The sequence below is a fragment of the Panthera pardus genome, unplaced genomic scaffold (genome assembly GCF_024362965.1).
Source record: "Panthera pardus isolate Hobbes unplaced genomic scaffold, ASM2436296v1 HiC_scaffold_4, whole genome shotgun sequence".
Classification (NCBI taxonomy): domain Eukaryota; kingdom Metazoa; phylum Chordata; class Mammalia; order Carnivora; family Felidae; genus Panthera; species Panthera pardus.
The window spans coordinates 17,032,471-17,046,910 of NW_026526969.1; the positions used below are offsets into that span (position 1 = coordinate 17,032,471).

At 52.3% G+C, this 14,440-nt stretch overlaps 1 protein-coding gene across 2 annotated transcripts in view; it reads left to right on the forward strand.

Annotated features, from left to right (window-relative positions):
* Positions 1 to 14,440, forward strand: part of RAB11FIP3 (RAB11 family interacting protein 3) — an 83,981-nt gene that overhangs the window by 56,353 nt on the left and 13,188 nt on the right. For both annotated transcript variants that reach the window (XM_053894183.1, XM_053894184.1), the window contains exons 4-5: positions 4,441 to 4,652; positions 8,479 to 8,628. In XM_053894183.1, coding sequence (XP_053750158.1) covers positions 4,441 to 4,652; positions 8,479 to 8,628 — 362 coding nt within the window. The remainder of the gene's footprint in view (positions 1 to 4,440; positions 4,653 to 8,478; positions 8,629 to 14,440) is intronic.

Below are 14,440 nucleotides of genomic sequence, written 5' to 3' on the forward strand. Positions count from 1 at the left end.
ATTTAAGGCCCCCCCCCCAAAAAAAAGGCTCTTCCGTGTCTTTTTATGATCTTTAGGTGTAACTTTCAGGGGACCGGAACCAGGTACTGTGAAACTTCTAGAAAGATGTTCTTTTAAAAAAGCTTGCATGTCATATAATCTTCCAAGTTCAAGGGCGCCTGGGTGGCTCCATCATTGAGCCTCTGACTTCAGCTCAGGTCGTGATCTCGTGGTTCATGGGTTCGGGCCCATGTTGGGCTCGCTGCTGTCAGTGCAGAGCCTGCTTTGGATCCTCTGTCCCTGTCTCTCTCTGCCCTTCCTCCTCCACCCCCTCGTGTGCACATACACACTTTTTGTCTCAAAAACATTTAAAAGAAAAAATTTCAGTAAAAATATGGGTGGAAAATATGGGCATTACTTGCAAATCTTACCTCTTCTGGTGATCTTCAGAGATAAATAAGCTTTGTAATGACTTCTGGCCCAGCATGCAACGGTGTGGGGGCAGGGGTGCTTTGCAGTCCACTGGTGGGCTGCTCTGGGGTCCTGTTCCCCCCCCCCCCCCCCCCGCCGCTTCCTGTCGGCTCCTTGCTGGAGTCACCCCTAGGAGAATAAGTTATGATGTGACCTCCCTGAGGAGTGGGGGCGGGGTGAGGGCAGCGGGGAGGGGAGGGGACGAGGCAGGCGCACGGAGAGGAGTGCCCCAGGCCCTGCAGCGTGCCGGAGGCGGGGGTGGCGCTCTGCCCCCAGGGTTTCTGGAAGGGCCATGACCATGGGAGGGTCAGAGAACTGGCACAAACAGAAATGATAAGAACTGTCCCTGCTGTGCCTTCTCTGTCCCTCCCTCCTCCTACCAAGGCCCCTAGAGGAAAGAGCTTCCTTAATAAAATGATGGCGACCATGCCTTTTCTGTAAACTGTTACAACAGAGGTTTGAAAGTCAAGAACAAAAGCCACTGTTTTGAGGAGTGACTGTTAAAAACCCAGCAAGGACACTTCCTGAACTTTGTCCCCCTTCCCCCAGTCAGCACAGCAGGACGCTTAATGGAGCGTGTCTGGGAGCAGGTTAAACTTTTTTCTGAGGCTTCATTGTTACCTTCAGGGGAGCACGAAGGTTTTGCTGAAACGCCAGCACCACTTGCAGATAGGAAGGCCGCAAGGTTAGTCGAACGAAGGTAGTGACTGATCTGGACAGATGTCCCCAGTATTTCCGTGGGAGGAATTCTGAGTATTTTCTGGGGGGAGGGCGTCTGTTTCGGAGAGCGTGCCCTTCCTGGGGCTGGTGCGTGGAGCCCACTGAGGCTGCCCGGGCTAGCGCCCGCAGGTCACAGAAACGAACAGTCACCATCCCACAGAGGGGCCATGACCTGGACATTGAGGACCCCGGGCAGTGTTGGCCACATGGGAGCCCCTCGCCGGTGGCTCTGAACCCTGCTTCCTTGTAACCGGTGACATCAGTGCTAGCGTGTGGCGCAGCTGTCCAGGTGCACTTGATTTTCAAGTGAGTTCGTCCCAGCCTGTGAGTTTATAAGTACTCTGAAAGTGGATAGCATAGATTTGTGTGCTTCCGGGCAAAGTTGGGTCCCTTGTGGTAGCAAATTTGAGCTGATGGGGCAAGTCTGTGAGCTTGTCCCGTGTCTTTAGACTGCCCCCCCCCCCCCCACCCCCACCCCCGAGGTGAGCTCTGCCTGCTTCTCTGAAAAGACAGATGCTTACCTTGCTGCAGGCAGGAAAACTGCCTGGCTTGCTGGGATTTTTTCAGGGCATTCTTGAATTGTGAAAGTTGACCCTCAGGGGGTGAGGAGGTGTAGAACACGCAGCTCCTGTGCCCTGAGGCTCTGACCACCGCCAGGTAAGAGGCTATTTGCAGCTCAGCACCCCCAGCGGGTGCCTGACACTCCAGGACCCGACCTCCTCCGGGACACTATTTATTTATAATTTGGAGTGTAAGTGCAGATATGAAGCCTTCAGTGAAATGGGAAACAGGGCTCATCTCTTTGACTGTCCTGTGTCGGAGGAATGGCTTTGCTTGAGGAACGAGGAGTGGAGGGTGGAGGGGAACATTCGCCCTGCCCTGCCCTACCTGTTTAAAAGGTGAGTGAGTTCCCTAGAGCAGAGTTCCATGCCCAGCCTGCGGCGGGCCGCTTTGTGACGCCTTTGCCTCCTTGTTTCTGTGTCCGTGGACAGGGACTTGCACCCACAACTGTCCTGGCCAAGCCCCAGGGAGGGTTTAGGCCACAGCCCCAGCCTCACTTGTGCGATTCGGGTGGGCTCCTTGCACACAGAAGAGACAGGCCCGAGTGCCTGGACCCTCCTTCCCTTCCTGGGGAGAGGGCGCTCAGCCCTCTGGCACACGCTGAGCTGCCCATCGAGGGCTCGGGGTCCATGTGGGCCAGAGAGGAGCATTGTGGGGAAAGGGCGCTCAGCCCCCTGGCACACGCTAAGCTGCCCGTCGAAGGCAGGGGGTCCATGCGGGCCAGACAGGACCATCTTGGGGAGAGGGCCCTCAGCCCCCTGCCACACGCTGAGCTGCCCGTCGAGGGCATGGAGTCCATGAGGGCCAGAGAGGAGCATCATGCTTTTCAGAGGTGCTGGTTCGTTGGTTTTTTTAAAAGCTGACCTCAGGAGTTAAGTCCTGTTTCCTGTTCCGTCTAGGAAATCATCTCAGGGTCCCCAGTCATTGTCTGGGGGCCCCTTGATGGACCTGTCTGGTGGGGATTGGAGGGTGTGGGTCTTGCTGGCTTCCCAAGTGTGAGGACTAAGTAGTCAAGGTGAGCAGGGCTGCGTGGGACTGTTTTGCAGATGAGGAAGTGTTTTCTTTTAGGGGTTTTCGTCTGGATACTAATAGCCAACACTGGTCTTTGTTGTTGTTTGAAGTCTAGGGGGTGGGGGAGGTCTTCCTCCCGCCATTGGGTGAGTCTCAGGCAGCCCCCCCTTTGTGAGTGTGCGGTGTCACCTGGGCAGTAAACCAGCAGCCACCCCTCAGCAGAAGCCAGGAATTGGCTGTGAATTTTGTGCCTGCTCTGTTGTGCCTACCCTGCGGGCCAGCCCCGACTTTGAGGAGCCTGCCTAGCTCACCTTGCCCGTCTCTGCCCATGCTGCCCATCCGCGGAGCAAAGACCCAGCCCTGAACCTGGCAGAAAGTGGTACCTGCTCATTGATGGTGATGTTAAACAGTATTAGAGGCCATGCCTCTGAAAGGGATTTCCTGGTTTCAGGTTTTGAAGTGAGTGCTTTTTAGGAGTTCCTTAGTTGCCTTAGATTCCAAGGAAGATTTGGTTTTCCTTTGGAAACATAGGTAACGTCAATGAGTGCCTGCTCTCACATCATTCTGTTTCATTCTGGCCTTACAGACATTGGGCAGGGATTCTGCCTCCCCAGGGACTCGCGGGCCCCACAGTCCTCCAAGTTTCTGTACCTGCCTGTGTGGTCTCTTAATCCCGGTCCCACCTGACAGGACTCAGAGTGGTTGGGACCCCAGTGCAGGGGCATTGGGCTGGTGGATGGTGGACCACGGATGGACCCTGGCCTGTCATTGGCATGCTCGGCTCTTGCCAGCTCGACCTGGGCCCTTCACGCCTCTTCGATGGGACAAGGCGCCCCGGGAATGCAGCCAGGAGAGGCCCTCAAAGCTAGCGGAGGATGGGGGGCTTTTTGTTACCAGGCACATCTGAGCACACTGTCCCCTTGTGACACCAGAGCAACTGGACAGAATGCACTTTCTTCCAACTCCTTTTCTGGAATCTCACTTGTTTGCAAGTGGTTAACCTCAGATTCTTTTGAGCCTGAAATGTTGGCTCCTTTCCCTAGCCAGTGCACTTGCATTGGAATTACAGCTGAGGTTATAAATTGAAAATGGCCTGTTGAATAGTTCTTTGGATTTAAGTCATTTGCTCTGCCGGACCCTGTGCTGGGTGCTGGGTCCATAAGAGTGGAAATAAAGGTAGGTTCTGTGGAAAGATCTTTAACCAGTGAACACAGTGGGTTGGTTAAATAACTGATGGGTTAGAATTTTGAGGTTAGACCACGTACTTGAATTTCAAAGCAGTAACCTGAACACACATAACACATATTGATGGTGACTTTTTAATTGAAAAACGCATGTTCTTATACTGTTCTTTGGATAGAAATAATTTCAGTGCTGGTAGCCATATGGGTGGTTCCACTCACACTTAATCCTACGGTGTTGGATACCTCCTGTTTTAGGTAACCTCTACAACTAACTTTCAAAATTGCTTTAGTACTTACTCTGCTTTGGAACATGTGCTATGTTTCAGTTTTCAAGAATATTGGATTGTTTTGTAAGCTAACGTTTCTGCTTAGAGATGCTTTGGGGGCCCTGCCTGAGGCTGTCTCTCCACGCTGTCTCTTCGATGCCTGCAGCAGAGCACTGTGTGGAGCGTCGGGGTTTACTGACATGTGACCATTTCAGGGTGTGGGACTGACCCTTGGCGCTCTCTCCTAGGCCAACGAGGTGACAGACAGCGCATACATGGGTTCCGAGAGCACCTACAGTGAGTGTGAGACCTTCACCGACGAGGACACAAGCACCCTGGTGCACCCCGAGCTGCAAGCCGAAGGGGATGCCGACAGCGCCGGTGGCTCAGCTGTGCCCTCCGAGTGCCTGGACGCCATGGAGGAGCCTGGCCACGGCGCCCTGCTACTGCTCCCAGGGAGGTCAGTACCCTGCCCCTGCACAGCACGAGCATTGGTTGCAAGACACCAACCGAGTGGCTGTGCCCGAAGGGCAGATTGGGTTTCTGGACGGGTTGGTATCAGAGAGCTGTGCAGTCATTGTGGGATGAGCCCATGCTCATCGTGGCCCCGAGCGGGCTCCCAGCCCCCACGGACCTCCCTGCCTGGAGGTGCTCCTCCTGCTGGCCACAGATGACCCTGGCTAGACATGTTGCACAACTTCCTTGGCTGTAGAGAGAAACCTGATCCTGGATTTCTCACCGAAGTTCTTAGAAACCAGGGCAGGACACCATATTCAGGGCACATCTCCCAGCAGGATCTTAGAACCCACTTGTCTTTATCGCACCCCTGCCCAGATCTGTTTTCCGCCCTCCCCGCCCCTGCTCCAGGCGTCCCCCTGTGATTGAAGACCAGCGAGGGGAGAGGGCAGGGTCCGACAGGTTCTGGGTGGCAGTTTGCCTCTGCTGTGTGGGAAGCCATCATACTTAGCTGCTTTGGAAGTGGTTTGGTTTTATTTTGTTTTGCCTGTTTTATTTGATTTCACTTTTTGTTTGGCCCTCACAGAGTTTTTGTTTTTTTTTCTCTTTAACTGAAGTATGGCATACTGGCCTGTGAGTGCAGCCGTCATAGGTATACGGACCCGCCAGCAGCCTCACAGGCGCCCTCTGCCTGGCGCTTAGGAAGAGTAACTACCCAGTGGCGCCTGGGTGGCTCATTCTTGATTTCTGCTCAGGTCTTACTCTCACAGTCCATGGGGTCAAGCCCCGCATTGGGCTCCATGCTGACCGTGCAGAGCCTGCTGGGGATTTTCTCTCTCCCTCTCTCTCTTCCCCTCTCCTACTCATGTGTGCACACACTCTCTCTCAAAATAAATAAGTAAACTTAAAAAAAAAAAAAGTAACCACACAGGATTGTAGCCTTGTTACACCTGGCTGCTTTTGCTTCATGTTGTGGCTGTTGCGGTTCATCCAAATTTTTGTATAGTTGTCAGTTATTTGTTTTCATTATTACTAGAGTTTTCCGCTGTATGAATGTGCTGCAGCTTTTGAATTCATTGTTGGGGGCCATTTGGGTCGGGTTTACAGCTTTGGTTCTGTGAACAAAGTTCCTATAAACACCACGTGTCTCGTGGCCTGTTTGTACCCAGGAGTGGGACAGTGCTGCATGTGCGTGTTGGGCTGTGAGGCTCCCACACCAACTGCAGTCCACACAGGTACGGATGGGGCTTCTCGTAGTTACCTGCCTGCCAGCTGCCTGCTGGGCTCTGGTCACTCCCCGTCCTCCACAGCGCCTGGGCTGCGCTGCTTTCTCGTGTGCCTTCTCCAGAGGGCATGGAGCTCAGTGTTGGTGTGGGATATTCTTAGTCGCATTTCCCTGGTGAGTGCCTTTTCTTGCGTTTAATGCCCATTTGGTGAAGATCCTTTTTTGTGAAGTGCTTGTTCAAGTCTTTTGCCCCACTTATTTATTGCAGGGATCTGCAAACTTTTTCTGTAAAAGGCCAGATAATAAATACTTTCTGGTTTGGAGGCTGTATAGTCTCAGCAGCCAAGTTCTGCTGTGAAGTGGAAAGTGGCACAGCTCGTGTCTGTGTCCCATTCCTACTTTCCCAAAACAGGCCATGGATGGGATTTGGCTTCTCCTGATCTGTTGGGTTGTCTTTTTCTTACTGATTTGTAGGAATTCTTTATATATTTTAGATATGAGTGCTTTCTCTGGGATGTGTATTACAGGGATGTGTTTCCTACTCTGTAGGTTGCCTTTGCACTTTCCTGCTAGTGTCTTTGAGGAACATGTGTTTGTTTTTTTTTTTTTAACGTTTATTTATTTTTGAGACAGAGAGACAGAGCATGAACGGGGGAGGGTCAGAGAGAGGGAGACACAGAGTCTGAAACAGGCTCCGGGCTCTGAGCTGTCAGCACAGAGCCCGATGCAGGGCTTGAAATCACAGACTGTGAGATCATGACCCGAGCCGAAGTCGGACGCTCAACCGACTGAGCCACCCAGGTGCCCCGAGGAACATGTGTTTTTAATCTTACTGTGGCCTGGTTCATCCATTCCTATTTTGTGGCTAGCACCTCTGTATTGTTTTAAAAACCTTTGCTTACTGAGGCGCCTGGTGGTTCAGTCAGTTAAGTGTCTGACTTTGGCTCAGGTCATGATCTCATGGTTCCTGGATTTAAGCCCCACGTTGGGTTCTTGCTGACAGCTCGGAGCCTGGAGCCTGCTTTGGGTTCTGTGTCTCCCTCTCTGCCCCTCCCCCATTCGTGCTCGTTCTCTGTCTCTCTCTCAAAACAAACATTAAAAAAAAAAATCTTTGCTTACTTCACACAACTATGATTACTTCTGCTTTCCTTTAAAAGCTTTTTGTTTGTTTGTTTCACCTCTGTGTTCAGATCTGTAATCTCCCCATAACTGACTTTTTGTGTGTGGTGTGACACAGGGGTCATCTCCCAAATGGGTATCCATTCAATTCAGCCTCAGTTTTGAACAGATTCCTCCTTCCCTCACTGTCTGGTGTCACCTTGGTCCTGCGAGGTGGCAGAGTGTGTGGAGCTGTGTCTGGACTGTGCACTCTGTTCTGTCCGTTCTCAGATCAGTACCACATAGTCTTGTACTCCAGCGTGTTGTAGATTGTACTGTCTGTGTAAGTCCTCCAGCCTTGTTCTTCAAGGCTGCGAGGCTGTGTTGGTGCCTTTTGGCCCTTTGGCCTTTCCACGTGGGTTTTAGAATCAGCTTGTTGGTTTCAGGACAAAGGCATTTGCTGGGATTTGGGTTAGGGTTGTGTTCATTATAGATGAATTTGGGGAGAATCAACATCTTCACATTGTCAGATCTTCAGTCTTTGAATATAGTATCTCTGTCCACGTATCTGAATTTCAGTGTGTTTATGTATATGCCTCAGGATGATGAGAAGTGGGATCATCCCCATCTCAGTTTACTCAGGTTTCCTTGTTCCTGAAAGCGAGTGTGTGTAAGACCACGGGATTTGTCCTGAGTGGCTTCAGGACTGCTCTTTGGGCACGTGCATTTCTGGGTGGGCAGTGGGCGCGTGCTCCGAGGGTTGAGCAGCCGTGATGGTCTTGGGGGCGTGCACAGGGACCCATTTCTGCCCCTGACTCTGCCTGTGAGACCCTCACTTGGTTCCCCGAGGCCCCTTTCCCCTTTGGAAAGGGGCAGCTCTCAGATCCGTGTGCCCGTCAGTGGTGATGAGCTTAATCCAGCCCTGGTGGAGGTGCTGGTGGAGCCACAGCTGTTTCCTGTTGTCCCTGGTGAAGCGCCGGGCCTCCCAGCACTGGCTCGGCTTCTGCCAGCCTCCGGCGGTGCCGGGGCACCTAGTGCTCTGGAAGCTCTGGAAAGCGGGTGTGCAGGAGTGACCTCTGTCTCAGAAGGATGGGTGCTAGCAAACCCTTTACCTTCCCTGCTTGGAATCCTGCTGTTCTGAACTTGACATCCCAGCAGACGTCTGCGCTCACACTCTCCAGCAGTTGTGTGAAGACAGCAGCTGCTGGTACGGGCACAGGTGCATTTGCAGGAGACGCGCCGAAGTGTACCGTGAACTCCCGGTTTCGAATACTGGTTACAAAATAAAGAATAAAGAGTCTTGCTTCTGAAATGATGATATTTGGGATGTGTTAAAATCTATTGTTAAAATCAATCTCACCTGTTCATTTCTTTCTTTCTAACGTGGCTACTACAGTGTTTGAACCCAAGCCTGTGGCTAGTAGCACATCTCTGCTGGAAGGTGCCATCACAACATCGGTTCTGGAGCCACCAGTCACAGTGCGTTGCTTTTGTGTTGCCTTTGCAGATCCCACCTGCACAGCCAGTCCGTCGTCACGGTGATAGGTGGCGAGGAGCATTTTGAGGACTATGGTGAGGGCAGTGAGGCAGAGCTGTCCCTGGAGACCCTCTGCAATGGGGAGCATGACTGCAGAGACCCCGCTTTCCTCACCCCCAGGTAATGCAGCCCTGCACTGCCCTGGCATGTGTGTGTGCGTGCACGCGTGTGAGGAAACGTGTGCATGTATGTATGTCGGAGAACATGTGTGCATGTATGCACATATGTGGGAGAACATGAATGTGTGACTATCCATATGAACACATGTGAGACCATGTGTGTGTTTCCGTGCACACATGTGTGAGACCACGTGTCGTGTATATGTGCGTGTGTGAGAGAACATGTATGCATGTATCGGCATACACGCGCGAGAGCATGTGTGTGTGTGTCCATGTGTACACACGTGTGGAAGACCATCACGCGTACATGTGTGGGAACATGTACATGGATGTACGCGTGTGAGAGAGACCACGTGTACATCATGTATCTATGTGCACGTGTGAGAGAACATGTGTGTATCTGTGTGTGCACGTGTGAGAGAAAACACCTGTGTGTCCGTGTGTACATGTGTGTGAGAACATGCGTGTATGTATCCGTGCGTACACGTGTATGTGAGAGAGAACGTTTACAGTCTGCCTTCAGCGATTTCAAGTACATGATACCGTGTAGTTACCACGTTCTACGTTCGAGCCTTAGACCTTACTCCTCTTGCAGCTGCACGTTTGTACCCTTTGATCAGCCTCTGCGGGGGCTTTAACATCGCAAGTGATTCTTTGGATTCATGCCCAAATTGTCTGGAACGTTCTGCATGAGTAGGCCGAGGTGCTAGGTCTAAAGGGTGAGACCTTTGCTCATGGAGTAGATCCTCTCCAGCCCACCTTTCTCTTAGGGCTCCGCGTGTGTCCAAACAAGGGACCTGTGGACCTGGCAGTCTTTTGCTGGTGACTGGCCCATCTGAGGACGTGCCTGCCTGTGCCAGCGAGGTCCCGCCTGGCTCAGCGGCTGCTCTGCGCCAGTCGCGGATCCGCTTGGCGCCAGGTTCCTCAAACCCTCTCTGTTTGCCGACAGCGGAAGCCGAGTATCTCTGAACCTGCAGCCGTGAGGCCCTTCTTTTGCCGAGACCGTTGCCCTGGCCCAGAGGACCTGCGGCCCGGGAGAGGGCCTCTGTGGCGAGCCTCTGGGAGTTGGTGTGAGCGAAATATGTGCGTGGTTTTAGCAGCTTTTCTTTCCACGTGCGTGTTCGTGGTGGTGTGAGGCAGAGGCCAAGGACTGGACGCTGCTAACCCCGTGTCTGTCTAGTTGGGGAGTCTTTCTGGTCTGCTCGTCTGTGCCTCCCAGCCAGCCTTTTCAGTATTTTCTGTCTCAGGTGTGACTTCTGCGCTACCACTAATATTTCCCTTCAACCTGTCTTCACATGGAACTTCCAAACCAGCTTCCAAAAGCCAGCAGGTCCTAATGTCTCAAGGACATCACTGCCTTCCTGCTTTCATCTTCCTGTAGTGGGTGTCCCGCCAGTGCTGTGAAAGTCCATTTAAATTAGATCACAGGGAGGAAAACAGAATCTTGAGTTATTTTATTTAGCCAGTTAATTTATTTTTGAGAAAGAGAGCGTGTGCGTGTACAGGGCGGGAGCACAGAGAGAGGGAGAGAGAACCCCAAGCAGGCTCCGTGCTCGGCACAGAGCCCGACGCTCAGTCTTAGGATCGTGGCATCATGACCTGAACCAAAGTCAAGACTCAGACACTCAACCTACTGGAGCTACCTAGGTGCCCCTGAATCCTGAGTTTTTAATGAAGGCCTTAAAAATGACAGAATTGTTGGTGATCGTCATCCATGCATAGTTCTGACACTGGTGGGCTTTAGAGCAGCGAGTAAAGGAGCTGCAGTACAGTAAGTTAAGCCCCACCTGGAGACGCGTGCTCTGCTCTCACACTGGTGTGTTTTTGACAAAGGACAAGGCAGCAGCATCTCCAGTCATTTCGCTTCTTGTTAAAGAAGAGTTTGTGTTTTACAATGAAGCCCATGGGCTACCTATTTCCTCTGAGCACCTGACCAGGAAGGAGCAGATGTGTGGCCAAGTCCCCTCACTGCTCCAGCTGGTGTGTGTCACCGGTCCTAGAGGTGACGCTTGAGGGAGGTGGGCTCACAGCAGTCTAAAAGCAAGAGCCAGAATGTTCCATAGCCTGACACAGTGCTTTTGTCCAGCCCTTCTGTGGGGTCACAGATAACCTGACGGGTCCTCGCTGTCTTCTGAACTGACACTTCTCGTCTTTCTAGCACTGATCCGCTTGCCGCAAAGCTGCACAGCATCCTCACTGATGAGGCTTTTGAGTTTTACTGTAGCCAGTGCCACAAACAAATCAACCGCCTTGAGGATCTTTCTGCTCGCCTGAACGATCTTGAAAAGAATAGGTAACTGACTAGTGCCTGGCCTTGCTCTGTTCAAGTGGGAGGGAGACTCCAGTCACCCACAGCTCCTGCCAGTGGGTCTGGCTGGAGGCGCTGCTCACTCGGCTGGGCTGAACCGCAGCCCGGAGGCAGGACCCCTCCCCTGCCCCCCCCCCCCAACCCTGCATGTGCTGAGCGTCTGCCCTCCTCGCCCTGTGCATGTGACACCCTGGGTGTGTGCTGCAGCCTGAGCCACTGCTTCTGTTCCCAGGGGAGGAGACTCCCTTCCCATGCTGTGTGTCCTGGGAGAGGGAACCCAACGTAGGAAAGAGAGTCTGCCCCCGGAAAGAGATACATGTTTCATTTTACTAAAAGTTTTCTTTAACTGGGAGTCACTCGAAAGAGCTTTGGGAAATTTAAAGTGAGATTTGGTCTTTAAAAAAAACAAATTCGTAACAGCTTTCAGAAGTATATGTTTACATCCAGTGAGCTCTTCCTTGAACTTATTACTTTATGTTTGTTGGGGTTTTTTTTTCCTCTATATGTTGTTTCTTTAAAGTTTTTTTATTTTTTTAAATATATTTTTAAAAACGTTTGTTGGTTTATTGTGAGAGAGAGTGAGCACATGCACTCAAGCAGGAGAGAGGCAGAGAGAGGGGGAGAGAGAATCCCAAGCAGGCTCCACACTGCCAGCACAGAGCCCGTGTGGGGCTTGAACCCACAAACCATGAGATCATGACCTGAGCTGAAGTCACGAGTCCGATGCTGAACCGACCGAGCCACCCAAGTGCCCTTAAGATTTTTATTTTTAAGTAATCTCTACACCCAGGGTGCCAACTTTGCTACCCTGTTTTTAAAATAAGCAGCCGGGACCCGGCATGTGCCTGCTGCTCCCTGGCCTTGGTCATCCCCGGTCTGTGCCTCCTCCCCGTCTCCCAGTTCTGGTTTGTGTCAGAGTGTTAGCCTCCCTCTCAGCCATCTGTACCCAGCCCTACTCAGGTTGGAGCTCCAGAAGGAGACCGTTCCTTTTGCTGGATCCCCACAGCTTCACACCCTCCAGTTAAAGAAAACATGTTTGAGTAGCTTGCACATATTGACGTCCATGGAGCCTATTGTTGATTTAGGCCCCAGGCCAGCAGAGTTGGTGAGTGACCCACAAAGAGCTCTCACACTGGGCAGGAAGGGATGGTTTGTGCTGGTCAGTGGGGTGGGCTCCCAGGCGGCAATCTCAAGTGGCTGTCTGAAAAAGAGGGGACATGGCTGGCGGGAGGTTACATAAAATGTGGCAGAAGGGCAAGCCATCCTGACAGCTTCAGCCTGTTTAGAGTGGTCTTTTTTTTTTTTTTTTAACTTTTTTTAATTTATTTTTGAGACAGAGGCAGAGCATGAATGGGGGAGGGGCAGAGAGAGAGGGAGACACAGAATCGGAAGCAGGCTCCAGACTCTGAGCCATCAGCCCAGAGCCTGACGCGGGGCTTGAACTCACGGACCGCGAGATCATGACCTGAGCTGAAGTCAGATGCTTAACCGACTGAGTCACCCAGGCGCCCCTAGAGTAGTCTTCTAAAAATTCCTCCTCTGTCTTGAGGAGCCTGCCCCCTTAGGGCCTCAGCCCAGGGCAGCTCCGTCTTCCTGGTGGGTCCCCGTGGCTGAGAGCCCTGCTGTGCTCCTGACCGGCCTCCAGTTCCAGCTCAGGACATCTGATGTCTTCACCCCTTTGTCTTCCGTTCTGTGCAATACTCACCACACAGACCGCAATCCAGCAAATGCCCAGTTGGGTGGAGAAGATTCTTTGTGGCCAGTCGGAAGCCTCAGAGGGGAGTCTGGGGGGAGGTCCCAGCAGTACCGATGAGAACCTAGCCTTCCAGGGAGACTTGGGGGAACTGTGGCAACTAGGGATTTCGAAGACCCACTGGGCTCTTCCGTAGGGAAAACTAGTCTTCTTGTATGTGGTTAGCTGGGTGTTCAGTGCTCCAGGAAGGTCCCTCCACCCGACTGGTGAGGGGTCACCTGTCTTTCCCAAATGGAGACCGCTGTCCTGCTAAGTGGGTTTGAGTACAGGAATGCCATCTCTGTTCTTGAGAGTAAGCACGAAGACCTGTCTCATCTCTCATTTCTGAAGACTTTTGATGCAGAAGTGATGTTTTGCCGTGTTGAGAACCTGCCGCATAACGGCCAGGATCGCCTCTCTAGGGTCCCCTTTTGAGAGGGGGAGCCTGGGATGTGGCTGAGTGTGGCCGGCAAGTCCAGTGGGGCCTTCTGTCCAGTCTGAGCCATTCCCTGAGAAAGACCCTACCAAGGTGGGTTCATGTGCCGTTAAAATCGTTATTCTCATCAAGACACAACTGTCAGGAAAGTTGTCCTGAACACTGAAGTTAAGGAGATCTAAATCTTGCTTGTTGGTTTCCAAGAAATTGTCTCAAAATAAATGTATTTGGTTATGGTTTGTGGATGATGAAAGGTGATTTAGTCCCAACTGTGTTTGGAAGCTTTGATGTCATTTATATTTTCTACCCAGTGAACCTCGGAATGTGCCCACAGTGATCATACTTTCCAGGTACTTACCGCCTGTATGAAAACAATTCATTTTGTAGAAATTAAGAATACTAAGAAGAAGTTAAGAGTAATAAGGTCTATTTACAAATTATAAACCTCAAAACTGGACTGGCAGTGCAGCCCCTGAGTAAGTAAACCGAGTCTGTCCTGTCCCATCAGCCTCAGGGAGTCCCCAGGATATTAGGGTGACATATGTGGTGTGAGTCGGGGCCCTGCCAGGAGAGGGGACACACAGGAGTGGGCGTGAGGAGTGTGATGAGTGAGTAGCCCCAAAGGGATGGAGCGATGAGGGCCCCGCGGGAATAGCAGCTGTGAAGAGGCCAGGCAGCGGGTGTCCCCCTGAAGGCACACCCGTGGAATTTGCTGGGAATTTACCTTCTAGAAGTTGATGGAAATCTGCCCTCTGGCCTGTACCGGAGGCACTCCATGGCAGAACTGCCCGGGGAGGCGCTGGCCCCTGGGGAAGCTGCCAGGCAGGATCTGGGGTGAGCCCCACCAGTGTCTCTCAGAAGCTAGGTGTAGCCGAGGACACATGGGGACCCTCCCACGAGGGCCCTCTCCAGCACCCTCTGCTGGCAGAGCACGGCAAAGGAAGACTGGGAAAAACGCCCCAATCCTTTTCCACAGAATAAGTGGGGAGGAAGAGTCTGGAAGTGGGCGGCCGTAAATTGGTAGCTGACACAGTGTAGGTTTTTCTGCCCGAACTGTGCGGGAATCACAGGCGTGTCTCGGATGAGCAAGCTGAAGGGAGACGCCATGGGTCTGGTTCCTGGCGTGGGAGACGAGGGTTGTCCTTGTGTTGGAAGAGGGCGTGTGTCTTCTCGTGGGCTGAGGCCGGTAGCTTAGCAGTTACATTTGAAAATAAAACTCGGGACTTCAGCAATGAGAGGTAAGGTAAGTTTGGCCTTTTTTGCCACCTCAGAGGATTCTGTCAGCCGGACGATGGGTCCCAAGGCGGCAGGGGGAAGGGCTTCCAGATCACCGCCCA